The sequence below is a fragment of the Pseudorasbora parva genome, chromosome 9 (genome assembly GCF_024679245.1).
Source record: "Pseudorasbora parva isolate DD20220531a chromosome 9, ASM2467924v1, whole genome shotgun sequence".
In the NCBI taxonomy this organism is placed as follows: Eukaryota; Metazoa; Chordata; class Actinopteri; order Cypriniformes; family Gobionidae; genus Pseudorasbora; species Pseudorasbora parva.
Genome location: NC_090180.1, coordinates 40,257,863 through 40,275,990, shown reverse-complemented (window position 1 = coordinate 40,275,990; position 18,128 = coordinate 40,257,863). Strand labels below are relative to the sequence as shown.

The 18,128-nt window shown below is 38.5% G+C and overlaps 1 protein-coding gene across 3 annotated transcripts in view; it reads left to right on the top strand.

The window, feature by feature from the left end:
- vwa5b2 (von Willebrand factor A domain containing 5B2) overlaps positions 1-18,128 on the top strand; it is a 34,225-nt gene that overhangs the window by 10,589 nt on the left and 5,508 nt on the right. Inside the window, exons 5-18 of one of the 3 annotated variants that reach the window (XM_067452642.1) lie at positions 2,366-2,523; positions 3,870-4,001; positions 4,296-4,420; positions 4,753-4,929; positions 5,116-5,226; positions 8,287-8,489; positions 11,609-11,723; positions 12,592-12,777; positions 12,910-13,144; positions 15,323-15,600; positions 16,642-16,879; positions 16,987-17,307; positions 17,416-17,550; positions 17,713-17,841. In XM_067452642.1, coding sequence (XP_067308743.1) covers positions 2,366-2,523; positions 3,870-4,001; positions 4,296-4,420; positions 4,753-4,929; positions 5,116-5,226; positions 8,287-8,489; positions 11,609-11,723; positions 12,592-12,777; positions 12,910-13,144; positions 15,323-15,600; positions 16,642-16,879; positions 16,987-17,307; positions 17,416-17,550; positions 17,713-17,841 — 2,543 coding nt within the window. Of the gene's footprint in view, positions 1-2,365; positions 2,524-3,869; positions 4,002-4,295; positions 4,421-4,752; positions 4,930-5,115; positions 5,227-8,286; positions 8,490-11,608; positions 11,724-12,591; positions 12,778-12,906; positions 13,145-15,322; positions 15,601-16,641; positions 16,880-16,986; positions 17,308-17,415; positions 17,551-17,712; positions 17,842-18,128 lie in introns of all 3 variants that reach the window. The other 2 variants (XM_067452644.1, XM_067452641.1) reach the window with 2 other exon arrangements.

Here is an 18,128-nt window from a genome sequence, read left to right as displayed (position 1 = left end):
AGTGTCGAATGCAGCACTGAGATCGAGTAGAACCAGAATTGATGTTTTGCCTGTATCAGTATTCAAGCGAATATCATTTATAATCTTTATGAGCGCTGTCTCTGTGCTGTGATGCGGTCGGAAACCAGATTGAAAATTGTCAAAGAATCCGTTTGAGTTTAAGAATTTGTTCAACTGATTGAAAACAACTTTTTCGATGATTTTGCCTATGAAGGGGAGATTTGAGATTGGTCTGTAGTGGCTCAGTATGGAGTTATCTAGATTTCTCTTTTTCAGAAGAGGCTTAACTATTGCAGTTTTAAGGGCGGTTGGAAAAGTCCCGTAGAGAAGTGAGGAGTTTACCACTTCTAGGAGATCTGCTTCCAAACAGTTAAACACACTTTTGAAAAAAGAAGTGGGGAGTGCGTCAAGGGTGCAGGTTGATGTTTTAAGATGCTGTACTGTGTCTTCTAAAATTTTACCGTCAATTGTTTCGAAATCAGACATAGTAATTTTCCGAGGGTTTGGTCTGATCTGACTGACCCCAGAGCAACTAGAGGATGTGCTGATCGCCTTTCTGATATTTTTGATTTTCTCTGAGAAGAAGGAAGCAAACTCACTGCATTTGCTGTCTGAGAGCATTTCTCTGGGAATGTGACTCGGGGGGTTTGTTAGTCTGTCTACAGTAGCAAAAAGAGTGCGCGTGTTGTTTATGTGTTTGTTTATAATATTTGAGAAGAAGGTCTGTCTAGCTTTGCCTAGTTCAACATTGAAAGCATGAAGGCTGTCTTTATAGATGTTATAATGGACTACAAGTTTTGTCTTCCGCCACTTTCGTTCAGATTTTCTGCATTGTCTTTTCATTATTCGAACTGCTGTTGAGTTTCTCCATGGTGCCTTTTGTTTGCCACTCTTTTTCCTGACTTTCAGAGGGGCAATATCATCCATTACACTCTTAACTTTTGAGTTAAAGGAGTCAAGGAGAAAATCAACAGAGTCTGCAGATATGCTTGGTTTTAGAGATAAAGCCTTCATAAACAGCACATTAGTGTTCTCATTTAAGCATCTCTTTTTGACAGAGACAGATCTAGCTTCAATGGCAGGAGTGATTGATATGTCAAAGAAAATACAGAAATGATCAGACAGTGCCACATCCTTAATAACAATCGATGAAATGTTTAGACCCTTACTGATAAGTAAATCTAGAGTGTGTCCACGATTGTGTGTGGGTCCATTTACATGCTGTGTCAAATCAAAAGTGTTAAGAACAGTCATGAGCTCTTTTGTTGTATTGGATTCAATATTATCTATGTGAATGTTAAAATCCCCAGCAATAGCAAAACAGTCAAACTCTGAGGAAATTATTGATAACAGTTCTGTAAATTCCTCAATAAAGGCTGGTGAGTACTTTGGAGGCCTGTAAACAATGATAAGCAGGATGCGTGGAGAACCTTTTAACACAATACCCATATATTCTAGAGACAAATAATCACCAAATGATACTTGCTTACATTGATAGAAATCTTTAAAAAGAGCAGCAACACCCCCACCTCTCCTAACTGCTCTGCAAACACTCATAAAAGTAAAGTTAGGAGGGGCTGCTTCATTGAGGACTGTTACACTACAGTTTTCTTCTAACCACGTTTCATTTAGAAGCAAAAAATCAAGGTTGTTTGTGGTTATTAAGTCGCTGACTAGGAATGATTTGTTCTTAAGTGAACAGATGTTTAAAAGTGCTAACTTAACAGTATTATTTTTTTCACCCACATTAGTCTTAGTTTGACATTATCATTTTTGGGTGAACTATCTCTTTAATGATGACAGCATATACATTTTTGGTTGAACTGACACTTTAAAAATGTGTCTTCGCATTACATAAAATATTAATCCAATTTTATTTTCAAGCTAATCATTAAAAAAAATACTGTTCGGTTGAAGATAACAAAACTAAACAAATGTCAGTGGAACATGTTCATAGTTAACTGTATATTTTTTACAGCCACTGTATATTCAAATTTAAAAAAACACAGCATTTATTAGATTAAAATACAATAAAAACAGCAATATTGTGTAAATATTATTACAAATCTAAAATAACAGTTTTCTGTATTTTAATGTGTTTTATTCCTGTGATGGCAAAATTGAATTTTCAGCATCATTACTCCAGTCTTCAGTGTCAATCCTTAAAAAAATCATTCAAATATGCTGATCTGGTGCTCAAGAAACATTTGTTATTATTATCTATCAAAAATGCTTTGTAAGGGTATATATTCGATAAAACACCCTTATTTTTTGCTTCATAATTCAATTTACACCACCTGAATAACAAATGCTGAATATTGTGGGTTTGACCTCCCAAGAATCCTATTTAATGTCTCTCCTTCAGCCCGACTACGTGCTTTGGCAGTGTGTCTGGAAAGCAGGAGAGGATGCTGGGAGTTGGGCAGCAGTGTACACATGCTCTGCTCACCAGCTCTGCCACGAACCTCTCGCCTTATCAGCTCAGCTTCCAGCTGCTGGTTCGAGGAGCCTGTCTGCTGGCCGGTAACATTTATATCTTTCTGTCCGATCTATAAACGTAAGTCACTACAGCAAATGCTCAAGTGTAAAATCAGGACATTTCTAGAGCTATGATATCTGGAGGAGGAGACAATAAAAGGGCTTGTCTCTTACCTGTCCCTGTCCGTCACAGAAGGACAAGATCCCCCTTTTTTATCCCCCCTTGTACATTCATGCAGGTCCAGTTTGTGTTCTGAAATAATCCAGTTAGCGTAAAACTTGGCATGGACATCAGTGATTATGATAGACATCATTGAGCCTGCCAGAAGGGGCCAAAGCAGGTCTGTGAGGGTGTGTGCAGGGCGAGAGAGTGTTTGGCTCAGGCTCCGGGCCACTAGAACAGAGGAAAGAGATGGAGGCAGGGTGATATAGAGTCCTAAATCACAGTAGTGACACTGTTCTGCTCCAGAGGAAAGTGGCCACTCTGTTTCAGCCATCGTGGCTTTAATGGACATTAAGCAGGACACTTTTTGAAAACTTAACCATGGTAATATATTTTTTTAGACATTACCCATGGTAATATAGTTATAATTTGACATTTACCTTGGTAATATCATGAAGTACTATGTTTGGACTACCATGTACAGTACACAGTAGTATATGCATATGGTACTCGTCCTGTACCATAGTACACGAATGTTCAAAAGTTTGGGGTCGGTAAGAATTTTTAATGTTTCTGAAAGAAGAAACGATTTGATCAAAAATATAGTAAAACAGTAATATTGTGAAATAATATTACAATTTAAAACAAAAAAATATATATTTTAATATATATTAATGTAATTTATTCCTGTGATGTCAAAGCTGGATTTTCAACGTCATTACTTCAATCTTGAGTCACATGATCATTCAGAAATCATTCAAATATGATGATTTGGTGCTTAAGAAACATTTATTGTTAATATTTTCAATGCTGAAAACAATTTTGCAGCTTAATATTTTTGTGGAAACCATGATTCAGTTTTTCAGGATACTCTACTGATTAGAATGTTCAAAAGAACACAATTTATTTTAAACATTTTGTAGCATTATACGTCATTACTATTACTGTCAAACAACAACAACTTTTGAATTGCTATACTATATTTAAAACCACATCCATAAGTTAAAACATACATATTTGAACTGATTATAAATCCAAACATTATTTTAAAATATTAAACTCTAACCTTTTTTGTCAGTTTAATTGATATGTCAATCTGTTTTATCATAGCTTTAGTTCCCTGAGGCTGAGATGTCAAAGATTCCCACCAATAAAATCTTTAATAGCAACTAATCAAATCAGTGCTGAAATGTCATGTGAACAGACTCTGTAACCTCTTTTCATGCAGGTCTGGAAAGCCCCACCCACGCTCTGCGTGCAGACGCTGACCCCAGTGCACAGTCTGCGTCTTCAACCTACATCACACTGGCTGAGGAGCATCCATGTGATCGACATCTGGAAATAATACTACACCTTAGCGGTGAGAGCCAACTTTTTGGCCATTTGTTTGGCCATCACCTCCACAGCTATTTTATAGTTATGCATGCCATATGGGCAATATCTGCATGAATGCAGAAAGACCAAAACTGCTTATTTATCATACTCTATGCAATTTAGCAGAAGGCTAACAAGAAAAACTTTTTGACCAACTAGAACGAAAATATGACAATAATACATCAGGTTTTATAAACGGATACTTCTTGGAAGGGCGGTAGAATTTGGCAGAATTCCATCAATGTAATCACCTGCAAGTCACTCCTACTGTTTCCTGCAGAGCCTCACAGCCCATTGGTAATCCTAGAGAGGGGACGGCTCACGTTTAGTGAATACGAGCAGCAGATCCGTGCTCGTCGTGATTTCATTCGCTGTGCCCGAAAGGAGGCAGAGTCTGAGAAGAGGGTAATATTACTGGTGTTAAACAGCATTGCTGACTTCATCTTGATTGTCTTTTAAAGGGATAGTTCACCCAAAAATAAAAAATTCTGTCATCATTTACTCACCCTCAAGTTGTTCCAAACGTGAATGACTTTCTTTGTTCTGCTCAACACAAAAGAAGGTATTTTGAAGAATGTTTGTAACAAAGCAGAACAAAGAAACTCATACAGATTTGGAACAACTTGAGGGTGAGTAAATGATGACAAAGTTTTCATTTTTGGGTGAACTATCCCTTTAAGAACATAATTTAAAGTATTACATATTTGTTACTGCATGTGTTCATGTGCCTTCCCCAGCTGGAGTTTGTGCGGAGACGCCATCATAAGGATCTGCTCTTAAACCCGGTTCTGATGCTTAACTTCTGCCCAGATCTTCTGTCAGAACCAACTGAACTACAGCAGGCCAGCAGAGAACTCATCTTCCTTATTGAAAACAGCAGCACAATGACACAGCACAACATCAACAAGATCAAGGTTCTTGCAACCTTCTCTATGAGCATTTGCTCAACAGTACAGCGACATGCAGTTTTGTTCCTTTTTTCCTCAAACTATTGTCATTGTTATAAAGCATAGATCATTGGCTCTTTGTTTTGATCAGAAGTTAGTAGCTCATTTAAAGCAAATTAAATATGGCCCTGTGTGCTTTTATATTTTTGACAGGAGGCGATGTTGGTGGCCATCAAGAGTCTACCGAGCCGCACCATGCTGAACATCGCTGGCATCTGCTCTCCAGTCAGACCTCTTTTCAGCTCCAGCAAGCCCTGCACAGATGTGAGTCAAGTCACCTTTATATTTATAGTGCTTTATACAATACAACAACGGTTTCCAAGCAGCTTCATGGTAATAAACAGGAAAACAACAATCAAATATGTAAACTTTTCCATCATGTGTATATATATACACACACTCACCGAAAGGATTATAAGGAACACCTGTTCGATTTCTCATTAATGCAATTATCTAATCAACCAATCACATGGCAGATGCTTCAATGCATTTAGTGGTGTGGTCCGGGACAATCTCCTGAACTCCAAACTGAATGTTAGAATGAGAAAGAAAGGTGATTGAAGCAATTTTAAATGTGGCATGGTTGTTGGTGCCAGAAGGGCAGTCTGACTTTTTCATGATCTGCTCAGTTACTGGGATTTTTACGCACAACCATTTCTAGGGTTTACAAAGAATGGTGTGAAAAGGGAAAAACATCCAGTATGCGGCAGTCCTGTGGGCGAAAATGCCTTGTTGATGCTAGAGGTCAGTGGAGAAATGGTTGACTGATTCAAGCTGATAGCAGAGCAACTTTGACTGAAATAACCACTCGTTACAACCGAGGTATGCAGCAAAGCATTTGTGAAGCCACAACACGCACAACCTTGAGGCGGATGGGCTACAACAGCAGAAGACCCCACCGGGTACCACTCAACTCCACTACAAATAGCTCACCAAAATTGGACAGTTGAAGACTGGAAAAATGTTGCCTGGTCTGATGAATCTCGATTTCTGTTCAGACATTCAGATGGTAGAGTCAGAATTTGACGTAAACAGAATGAGAACATGGATCCATCATGCCTTGTTACCACTGTGCAGGCTGGTGGTGGTGGTGTAATGGTGTGGGGGATGTTTTCTTGGCGCACTTTAGGCCCCTTAGTGCCTAAAATCATTTAAATGCCATGGCCTGCCTGAGCATTGTTTCTGACTATGTCCATCCCTTTGTGACCACCATGTACCCATCCTCTGATGGCTACTTCCAGCAGGATAATGCACCATGTCACAAAGCTTGAATCATTTCAAATTGGTTTCTTGAACATGACAATGAGTACTAAACTGTACTAAAAAGGCCCCCACAGTCACCAGATCTCAACCCAATAGAGCATCATTGGGATGTGGTGGAACGGGAGCTTCGTGCTCTGGATGTGCATCCCACAAATCTCCATCAACTGCAAGATGCTATCCTATCAATATGGGCCAACATTTCTAAAGAATGCTTTCAGAACCTTGTTGAATCAATGCCACGTAGAATTAAGGCAGTTCTGAAGGTGAAAGGGGGTCAAACACAGTATTAGTATGGTGTTCCTAATTATCCTTTAGGTGTGTGTATATATTGTGTATATATATATATATATATATATATATATACTATATATATATATATATATATATATATATATATATATATATATATATACACACACAAATTCTTGGTGCAGTCCAGTTCAATATCTGTAATGGTGGGCTGGGACTACATGATATCAGACTGAATCTGGCAAGATCCATTTGATTTATATTTATGAAGTTGTGGTGATTTGTAAGTGACAATGGCTGCAGAGATGCAAGAATCAATCATTTTATCTCATATAGTGTGTCATAGTGGATGACAGCCGTCGCCGTGTCTGTGACGCTTCATGACATCCCAATGTCATGAACCAGAGTTCAATTGCTCTCCCTTCCCCTGCAACAATTATCGTGAGACTTCAATCCCATAAAAGAGACAATGGGTGTGAAAAGTTCTGCACATACCAGTTAATTGACTACCGCAAACATTAGTCAATCATATCCCTTAAAATTCATATTTGATCACCAAAATTACATATTTACACACTTTTCATGTAAAAAGATTCCCCTTGCTTAATTTAGTGTAAGCAGATCCATAAATATGTAAATTAGCCCCGTCTCCACTCAGTCAAACCACCTTGGACTACCTGATCCACTCAGCCAACTTTACTATAACAAAAGCTGCACATTGGCAAGTGGAAATACAGGTTTAATTCAGCCATATATGTTTAAAACCATACATTTTGTGTCTTGAAGGGAAACTCCAACAACTCCAGTAAGGTCATCTTCAAAAATAACTGTCCACGCCTTTTCAGTGCTATTTTTTTCAGCATGTCTTTAGAAAATCCTGAGAGTAGTTTTTAATGCTAAAAGAGGGTTTGCGCTAGTACAAGCTGTTAGTAAATCTGCCCCCAATCATCTTTTAAACCGTAACTAAACAAGCCAAAGACAAGAGTGGCAAGAAACACAAACTCCATCAGGTGACAGAAAAGGAGAGAAAAAAACCTTGGGAGAAACCAGGCTCAGTTAGAGGGCAAGTTCTCCGGTGGCCAAATGAATGAACATGGTGTGATTTAATTCAAGCTGCATCACCAGCCAGATTTGTAAGTGTTTCTCCAGGCTTGTCTTAGCTGTGGTAGCCAAACAAATCATTGTGTTTATTTCAAGAGAAACTCAGATGGAGACTACACGGGATTCTGGATGGGCCGTTTACATAAACTGATAAGACTAGTCTTAAAAGTTAGCCATCACTTTTTTTTAAGACTCATTTTAAGACTGTAGATTGGTCAAATTTGATACTAAAAAACAAGACTGATTGCCCCTTGATTAACCACTAGTTGGTCATGCATAGTACTTAAGACAGTCTTAACTTAATGGCTATGTTTATGCAACTGGCCCCTGGTGATGATAATCTCTGTCCAGGTCCCTACTACTGGTTGCCATGACGCTGCAATATCAGGTTCAAGCAGGTCCAGTATCTGGCAGGACAAAGTGTTTTAAAACAGCGAGAGCCATATGGCACTGTCATGCATTTAACAGCACGCAATGATCAAAAACAAACTTGTTTTGCTCCATTATGCACCACTGCTCCACATCTCCATCCCACAGAGCTTTATAGAGGAGTTTTTCAAGTGAACCAGATAAAAAAATGTTTTACTAATAAAAACAAGGCCGTTGTAGGTAGATGTTGCTGATTTAACTGGGAAAATGTATTTAAAACTTCACTGTTTTGTTTCATGGCTAAAGGGAATTCTGCAATTGTCCCCTTCTCTCATTTCTCAGAGCACAGTGACTCAGGCATTGGAGTACATCCAGAAAATGCGCACTGACCAAGGTGGCGCTAACCTGTGGGGGACACTGTCCTGGGTTTATCGGCAGCCCGTCCACCGCAGCTGCCCACGACAGCTCTTCATCATCACGGACGGGACCTTTAGCAATGTGGGCCGCGTGTTAGAACTGGTCAGGAGGAACGCCTGTAACGTCAGGTAAAACTGTAGCGTTAGATTAAATAAAATAAAAAAAACACTATGCCAGATAACACATATACTATAAAAAATAGATATTTTAACAAAAAACAAAGAACAGTTTGTTACAGCAAAAAACATCTTATTACATAAAATAATAATAATCCAATTTCACATCCATATTGTGCTGGAAATGCTAATACTGCAGAGTAACTAATATCAAGAGTTTTCTATAATGCTGTGAATCCTGTAATTCACAGAGCAACACGTTTACCAGCTAAACACCTTTACACCAGTGTTATTTATATTTAAAACCGGTTCAGCACTCTTCACATCAGCAAACACACCTAAAACCAGCTGACATCTTAAAGGGTGCAAGGCTAGACAAGGCAAGATTATTTATATAGCACATTTCATACACAATAGTAATTCAAAGTGCTTTACATAGAAATTAAAAAATTTAAAAAATAATTAAAATAGCGATAAAATATGTATACGAAAAATAATACCATGTGTAAAAATAAAAAAAGAAACAGTTGTAAAGAGAATTTTAAAAACCCCACAAAAAAACAATGTCATGTTATTCTCGAGTACCTATAGAGTAGTCTTGTATCCTTCATATCTCTGAAGAGTCTAGTTTTTTTCATATTTATAAAAGACAAATATGCTTTACCGATTCTTTCCAAAAAGCAGTCAAACTCATGGACGAGTGCAGTGGGAGTCAAGAGCACACACAAACACTCAATACATCATTGTCCCTGGATAACTTTCGATTCACTGTACATTCGTCTGGTTTACATTATACATTACAAAATTACAAAAACAAAATGAAAGCGCTGCCGGCGGCTTCCGTGACCCGGGCGAAGCTCGTTGATGGGTGTGTGCTCGTGCTCTCTCTCTGGTTGACATGCACACACACTCATCTAGGAGAAGTTTCCTTACAATGAATTCCACCCTTTATTAGCTCATACAGGGCCAAACTTTCCGAAACTTGTTCAAATCCTAAAGAAGTGTATTTGGCACAGAAGTACTCTGTCATACGTCCACTTTTCTTTAAAAAAATATTTTGTCCATATTTAGTATTAGAATTCAACTTTTTAACAGTGTACATAAGTCAGAATGCATGAAATGCAGAATGACAAAAACTCAAACATTTATATACAATAAAGAAGTCAAATAAAATACCTGGCAATAAAGTATAATTAGAACAAAATACACATAAAATAAAAAAGAGAATTAATAAAATAAAAGGAGGGTGGGGGCTCAGCTTAAATGTCTATAGAGTCTGTCAGGGTGATCTTACCAAGTAAGACATGTATTTTAAGACATATTTTGTTGATCCTGGAACAACATTCCTGTCCAAAATTGTAGTCAAATTATCCCTAAACCTAACCCTACCCATAACTCATCCCTTAAATCAGAGGGAAATGATCGGTGAGTAACAGTGATATAGAAACACCTAACTCAACTTGACATAAACTTGTTCTTTAAATCTGATTGGTTGATTGGAATGTCGTTCCAAGATCAACAAATATCTTTATCTAAGAACATGTTGTACTTAGTGAAATCGTGTTCTCCATATGTATAGACTCAGTTAGTACATTATACAAAAGGGATGCAGAAAACATATTATATTTTAAACATTTAATATTAGCCTTTTAACACTAGCATTACACATTTTACATCTGTGGGGTATTTACAGTCAGGCAAAGACTTTTGTCACCAGCTAGACACCAGTTAAGATCAAATCAATTTCATTCAAGGCATAACCATGGCAACACCCCATGCCTCGACAATGTATCTAAATTAAAAGAAAAGTTTTATTTGCCCTCCCATAAAACACTGACTAATGTTTAGAGAGAAATGCTCTTTAAGAAACGCACACACACACACACACACACACACACACACACACACACACACACACACACACACACACACACACACACACACACACACACACACACACACACACACACACACACACACACACACACACAAAAATATAGCTTTCACTGTACTGGAACACAGACTCGTTATTGATACTCAGTCGAGACATTTAAAAGCCTTCGACCAGACGGAGCAGACCTGAATTCAAAACAGCCTGTCTTGTGTGTGTGTGTCGTCTGGATTCTGTTTCTCTTCAGACATTTAATTAGTGAAATGGTCCAGATTATTGTCAGGGGAATACTAAACATATTCTATTTTCTCTCACTCTCAATCCCTCATAGCACACTGGGAATCCATTGGAGCACATAAGCATAAACATAGATGTCTTGAGTCATAAGAAATCGAATGTGTATGTATACCCTTTAATTTTTCACAATTTGTTATATTGCAGCCATTTGCTAAAATAATTTAAATAAGTTTTTTTCTCATTAATGTACACACAGCACCCCATAATGACAGAAAAACACAGATTTGTTGACATTTTTGAAGATTTATTAAAAAAGAAAAACCAAAATATCACGGTGTGTCCTGCTTCTGTAGCCCGTCTGCTTTAAGGTTTGACGTGTTGTGCGTTGAGAGAAGCTTTTCTCCAGACTTTGGTTGTAACGAGTGGTTATTTCAGTCACTAATGCCTTTCTATCAGCTGAATCCAGTCTGGCCATTCTCCTCTGACATTCTCCTCAAGGCATTGTCGCCCACAGAACTGTCGCTCACTGAATATTTTCTCTTTTTCTGACCATTCTCTGTAAACTCTAGAGGTGGCTATGCATGAAAATCCAAGATCAGCAGTTTGTGAAATACTCGGACCAGCTTGTCTGGCACCAACATGGTCAAGGAAATTAAATAACTTTTCTTCCCCAATCTGATGCTCAGTTTGAACTTCAGCAGAGCGTCGTTCTTGCCTAAATCCAATAAGCTGCTGCGATGTGATTGGCTAATATTTTTGTTAATAAGAAGATATCAGGTGTTCCCGATAAAGTGGCCACTGGCCAGTGAGTGTATGTGTATACATGTATTTCTTTGTAAGGACATTTCAAGAAGGAAAGGATTTCTCATGACTCAAGACATATTTTTATATTTTTTGTCTCTGATGGATTGACAATGTGATATGAGGGATTGAGAGAAATGAAATAAATAGTACATATAGTATATTAGCCTACCTATGTTATGACTTGTTTTCGGTGTTACAGGTGTTTCGGCCTGGGTCTTGGTCCTCAAGCCTGTCGAAGGCTATTGCAGGGCGTTGCCAAGGTTACAGGAGGCAGTATGGAGTTTCTCCTTGAGGAGGAGAGGCTTCAGCCAAAGGTATGAGTGCACAGCGCCCTCTACAGGGAGCAGTGACAGAACCGCTATTATCAACTCTTCTTTTATGACATGCTGTGGACAAATTGATTTAAAATGTGCTTTTAATGAAGTTATTGTTTGTTATTGTTATGCAAGTACAATACATTCTATTGTCAGGCACGTGATCAGTTGAGGACAAAAAAAAGGAAAACCTGTTTTTCCCCATTCTATATGACTATAATACTATATTAGTAATAATTATTTTTATTATTATTCACTTATTTAACTTATTGCAATAATACTATTGTATTATCAAATAAAAACAATTATTTAGAAATAATAATAATAATTTTTCAAAACAATATTTTTTATTTTTACTTAAATTATAAAAATTAAACAATATATTTAATATATCCGTATATTACTTTGCAATAATACTATTGTACTATAAAATAAAATATTTAGTAAAAATTATAAAAATTGTTACATTTTACAGAACAACGGAAAAATTAAAATGCTATTATTTATGGCTGTCTTCATTTATTTTTTGGTAAAAAAAAATCTTACTGGTAGCTCAAAAATAAATATTTAATAAAGCCAAAATATTTAATAAACTAATTTGCAAGACGTGTAATATTTTGTAAATGATGGGCAACTAAATTACAAAAACATATAATGGTTATACCATGATAAGTGATGGCATTACATTGTACGGAAATTATTGCGTACTTATAAGAAAAGCATGGCACTACCATAATACTTGTTCAATATACCATGAAAGTACCATGTTAACATGTCCAAAAACATGGTAGTACCTTGAAACTTTGTGCTGAGTTTTCTTTAAAAATGATTGTTGTGTAGTTATTAATGTTTCAATTATTCTCTACAGTTAATTAAATGTCTAAAGAAAGCTCTGGAACCCGTGTTGACGGATGTACGGATTAACTGGTATGTGCCAGACAATGTCGAGGCCCTTCTCTCGCCAAATGAAATTCCTCCACTCTACCCCGGCAACTGCCTAATTGGCTACTGTACTCTCTATGACGTATCTGGATTCAGGGCCCAGAAAAGTGAGGTGAGAGACCATACATCACTGCACCTGGCTTCATCTGTTTAATACATGCTAAATGAAGGAGTGTTAATATAAACTAAATGCATATAGTTATATAAAGTCTTAGTTTATGTGTGCACACTTGCTCATAAGCAGGTGAAGCCTCATGCATACAGAAGCCAACCACGGGGTTCAGCGGGGTCGGTTTTCGAGCTCTCTCCGTCCACTTCTGAGCTCCTTCAGCCTCTGGTTCCCCCGGAGGCGCGAGAGAGAGATGCTGTAAAAGCGTGTGAGGTGGAGGGAGACTTTGAAGAAGCATTGCGGGAAATTTCTCGAGAAATCTCGTCTGAATTCTCCTGTGCACACGCCACCGATATTGCTGTCAGCCCTGGTAAGACTATAGGATCTGTTTAAGTGCACTGCATTGTGGAATAGCATATACACAACATAGTTTTTTTGCTCAGGTTGTATGTAGTACAGAGGTTCTCAACCTTTTAGTCTAAGGCCTCCACATTGTCCATAACAATATCTGAAGCGCGCCCCCCCCCCCCCCCAATATTTCTTATTGTCTTATTTTTATAATCAATGTACATCTTTGTAGTTATGCCAAACTCTAAAATATTTTATCATGTAGAATTTTTAAGTGAGGGGGAACCTCAGATATTGTTGTGGACAATGTGAGGGCCTTGAAGTCAAAAATATCTTGATGTTTTTGTTGTTTTAGCTAATTTCAATGCTTGATTTGTTTTATTTGACATAATTTTAAGTCATCTTGAGGCCGCCTCGGAAGTTTGTTTAGAGCCCCCGGCCCCTGGATAAGAAGCACTGACATAGTAGTAGTGCACAGTATACAGGTCCTCCTCACAAAATTAGCATATTGGGATAAAGTTCATTATTTTCCATAATGTAATGATAGAAATTAAACTTTCATATATTTTAGATTCATTGCACACCAACTGAAATATTTCAGGTCTTTAATTGTTTTAATACTGATGATTTTGGCATACAGCTCATGCAAACCCAAAATTCCTATCTTAAAAAATGAGCGTATCATGAAAAGGTTCTCTAAACAAGCTATTAACCTAATCATCTGAATCAACTAATTAACTCTAAACACCTGCAAAAGATTCCTGAGGCTTTTAAAAACTCCCAGCCTGGTTCATTACTCAAAACCGCAATCATGGGTAAGACTGCCGACCTGACTGCTGTCCAGAAGGCCATCATTGACACCCTCAAGCGAGAGGGTAAGACACAGAAAGAAATTTCTGAACGAATATGCTGTTCCCAGAGTGCTGTATCAAGGCACCTCAGTGGGAAGTCTGTGGGAAGGAAAAAGTGTGGCAAAAAACGCTGCACAACGAGAAGAGGTGACCGGACCCTGAGGAAGATTGTGGAGAAGGACCGATTCCAGACCTTGGGAGACCTGCGGAAGCAGTGGACTGAGTCTGGAGTAGAAACATCCAGAGCCACCGTGCACAGGCGTGTGCAGGAAATGGGCTACAGGTGCCGCATTCCCCAGGTCAAGCCACTTTGGGCCACAGAGAACCAGCACTGGACTGATTCCCGACCAAGTATTGAGTGCATAACTGAACATAATTATTTGAAGGTTGATTTTTTTTTATTAAAAACACATTTTCTTTTATTGGTCGGATGAAATATGCTAATTTTTTTGTCCGGTCGGCAGTCTTACCCATGATTGCGGTTTTGAGTAATGAACCAGGCTGGGAGTTTTTAAAAGCCTCAGGAATCTTTTGCAGGTGTTTAGAGTTCATTAGTTGATTCAGATGATTAGGTTAATAGCTCGTTTAGAGAACCTTTTCATGATATGATAATATTTGCATGAGCTGTATGCCAAAATCATCAGTATTAAAACAATAAAAGACCTGAAATTTTTAAGTTGGTGTGCAATGAATCTAAAATATATGAAAGTTAAATTTTTATCATTACATTATGGAAAATAATGAACTTTATCACAATATGCTAATTTTTTGAAAATGACCCGCACATAATGCATACTTAAAGGGATAGTCCACCCAAAAAAGAAACCTGTATGCATTTTTTTTTTGTGGAACACAAAAGAAGATGTATTAAAGAATGTTGGTAACCAAAGTTTCTGGGGAAGTTGACCCAAAAATTAAATTTATGTCATTAATGACCTCCGTAAGACCTCTGTTCATCCTCGGAACACAGTTTAAAATATTTTTAGTCCAAGAGCTTTTCTGTTCCTTCAATAAAAGTGCACTCTATACTGTCCATGTCAAGAAATTTAATAAAAACATCATTGAAGTAGTCCATGTGTGACATCAGTTGGTTAATTAGAATCTCTTGAAGCATCGAAAATAGATTTTGGAGTCATTAATGACATAAATTTCATTTTTGGGTAACATAACCCTTTAACTTTCCTTTGTAAGGACAAAAAAAAAATACAGTGAAAGTCAATGGGAACTAAAACTGTTTGGGAACCAAAACTGATGACTGCATGTTGGATGGATCATATTTAGGTGGACTATCCCTTTAAAAAAGTGGTAGGAGCTATTCCAAACATACCTTATGTGGGTGTTATATACAGGCTGCGACACTGACTACAGCACCAGTGATGTGCGCTGGCGCATTCAACAGGACTCGTACGTTCAGGATCAGTACGTGTTGACACACTGTTCTCTGAGCAGCGAAAGAGCCTTCTCGTCTGTTTCTCCCCAAGCGGAGAGCTCTGTGCTGGGCATGGGTTCTCTGCCACATGGCTTGGAGAGAATCGAGCCCACACAGGGTAGAGGCCTCTCACGCTGGGAATCTCCATGGACTCAGAACACCACCTCTTCAGGGGACACGGATTCTGCATCAGGGAAGGTGACAGCGGCAGATGACATTGAATTCACTTCACATAGAGTTAACAGAGTTTAAAGGCATAGTTCACCCCAAAAATGATAATGTGATGTTTATCTGCTTACCCCCAGTGCATCTAAGATGTAGGTGTCTTTGTTTCTTCAGTTGAACACAAATGTTGCAGTCTACCAGTCATAATGCATGTGAATGGTTAACAATTCTATGAGAGTAAAAAAAAAAAAAACATGCTTAGACAAAATGCACAAAAACCCCGCTGCTCCCGACAACACATTGATGTCTTAAGACACAAACCGATCGGTTTATGTGAGAAACCGAAGAGTATTTATGTTATTTTTTTTTTACCACATATTCAGACAAATCTCATCTTGTGTTCCCATCCTTCATTAATTACATCTAGTACCTAGAAACCAGCGCGATCATAGATATATATTATGTAGATGCCTCATGTGGCCGATCTGCGCAGGCACTAATGAGGAATCCAGTTAGGCGCGATCTGGTGCAATCATATATATATATATATATATATATATATATATATATATATATATATATATATATATATATATATATATATATATATATATATATGATCGTTTGACCTTACCAGACGGAAGTAATGACGGATGGGAACACTAAATGAGATACATCTGGATATGAGGTAAAAAAACAAAAACAAATACTGTTCGTTTTTCACAGAAACCGATCGGTTCATGTCTTAAGACATCAATGTGTCGTCATGGGCAGCAGGGTTTTTGTGCATGTTGTCTAAGCATGTTTTTTTTTTTAGTCTCATAGAGTTGTCACCCATTCACATGCATTATGACTGGTAGACTGCAACGGTTGGAATTAAAAATACTTCATTTGTGTTCTACTGAAGAAACAAAGACACCTACATCTTGCATACACTGCATGGGGGTAAGCAGATAAACATCACATTTTGATTTTTGGGTGGACTATCCCTTTAACGTCAGTTTACATGTGCAGTACCAGTAATCTCAAATAAAACTGACCGCCTTAACATAAAAGTTATGCATGCTTCTGTAGGCTAGCAAGCTCTTAGACCGTGATGAGTCTCGTCGCAGGCAGAGGGTGCTGGCTCGCTCTGCTCTGGCGGGCCGAAGTTTCTCATCTCCACAGGGTGACCTCGACATGCACCGCCTGAGGAGGGCACTAGAGAGGGTCTCGTTTGAGCAGGCCTTGGGGGGCCGACTGGAGGAGAGTGACACAGACACCCAAAGCACTTCACGAGGAGGTTTATCCCACCCCAGTCTGACTGATTCCAGTGAGGGAAAACAGTCTGCAGTCATGTACCTTTATATACAGATGCATATAAAATATGGTCCAAATATTAAGTCATCTTTTTCTTTTTACCTAATACTGTCTGTCCAGATGGCCTCCTGTTCCCTGCTTCCCCACTAGACTGGGACACCTTCACCGATCCTGAATGCCTGTTTTCAGCCGCTCCTCCAGGCGAGTTCCAGGCTTCAGGGACAGAGTGTCGCTCAGTGATCCACGGCAAGCTGGGAGGACGGCCCGTATCCTGGGAGGTCCATGTGGATCTGTCCCTTTTGTGGGACACGGAGACCTCAGCAGCCCTACCACCCAACACCGGGCCCTGGGATGAGATTATCCACCACCTGACCGCACAGTCTGTCATCAAAGACTTCGAAAACATGGCAGAGAAAGAAACCGATATTGAAGTTGAAAGAGGTCTGATAGGAGTTTTAAATCAATTGATCAATATCAATATAGTATATTAACAAGCAGTTTGACTGTTCCATCCACACTTTCTCTTGTTTGGATGTGCATTCTGCACAGGTCCTTCCAAGCGGTACAGAATGAAAGCGATCCAGACCAGCAAAAGCTGTGGAATTGTCTGCATGTACACAAGCTTCGCCACCACAGACACCAATGCAAGAAACCAACCTCAGAGCACAGATGCACGAAACACAGGTACACACAAACAGCACATAAACACAATCTCACATAAAGACTATTTATGCTATATTTATTGATGAATGGAATGAAATCCACCTGTGTGTGTGTGTGTGTGTGTGTGTGTGTGTGTGTGTGTGTGTGTGTGTGTGTGTGTCTGTCTGTCTCTGTCTCTCTCAGGTGTGCGGTTTGTGACCAGACACAGTTCTCATTCTGTCAGCAGAAGACAAAAGTTGTGCTCGCTGGGATTTGGACACCACCCTTCCAGCAGAGGGAGTGAAGAGACAGAAGATACACACACCTCGACAGGTATCTTATCAATTATTGATTGGGCCAGTGCTGAACCTTCACGAAATTTTATCATTTGCTCGGCCTTCCAAAATAGGCCACTGAATTGAGTCTTATTTTTGTGCTTCACTAGATTAAGGTCTATGGTTTTGCATATAAGGACAATAATAGTGTTATGAATAAATCTTCACACTGATATTTAAAACTGTTAAAAAAGGAGCACTGTGTGTTGTGACACTGTGTTCCTTCAAGAGCCTTATTCTGCACACCGAATGCGCATAAGTGCTTTGTGCCGCTCTGTATTGAAG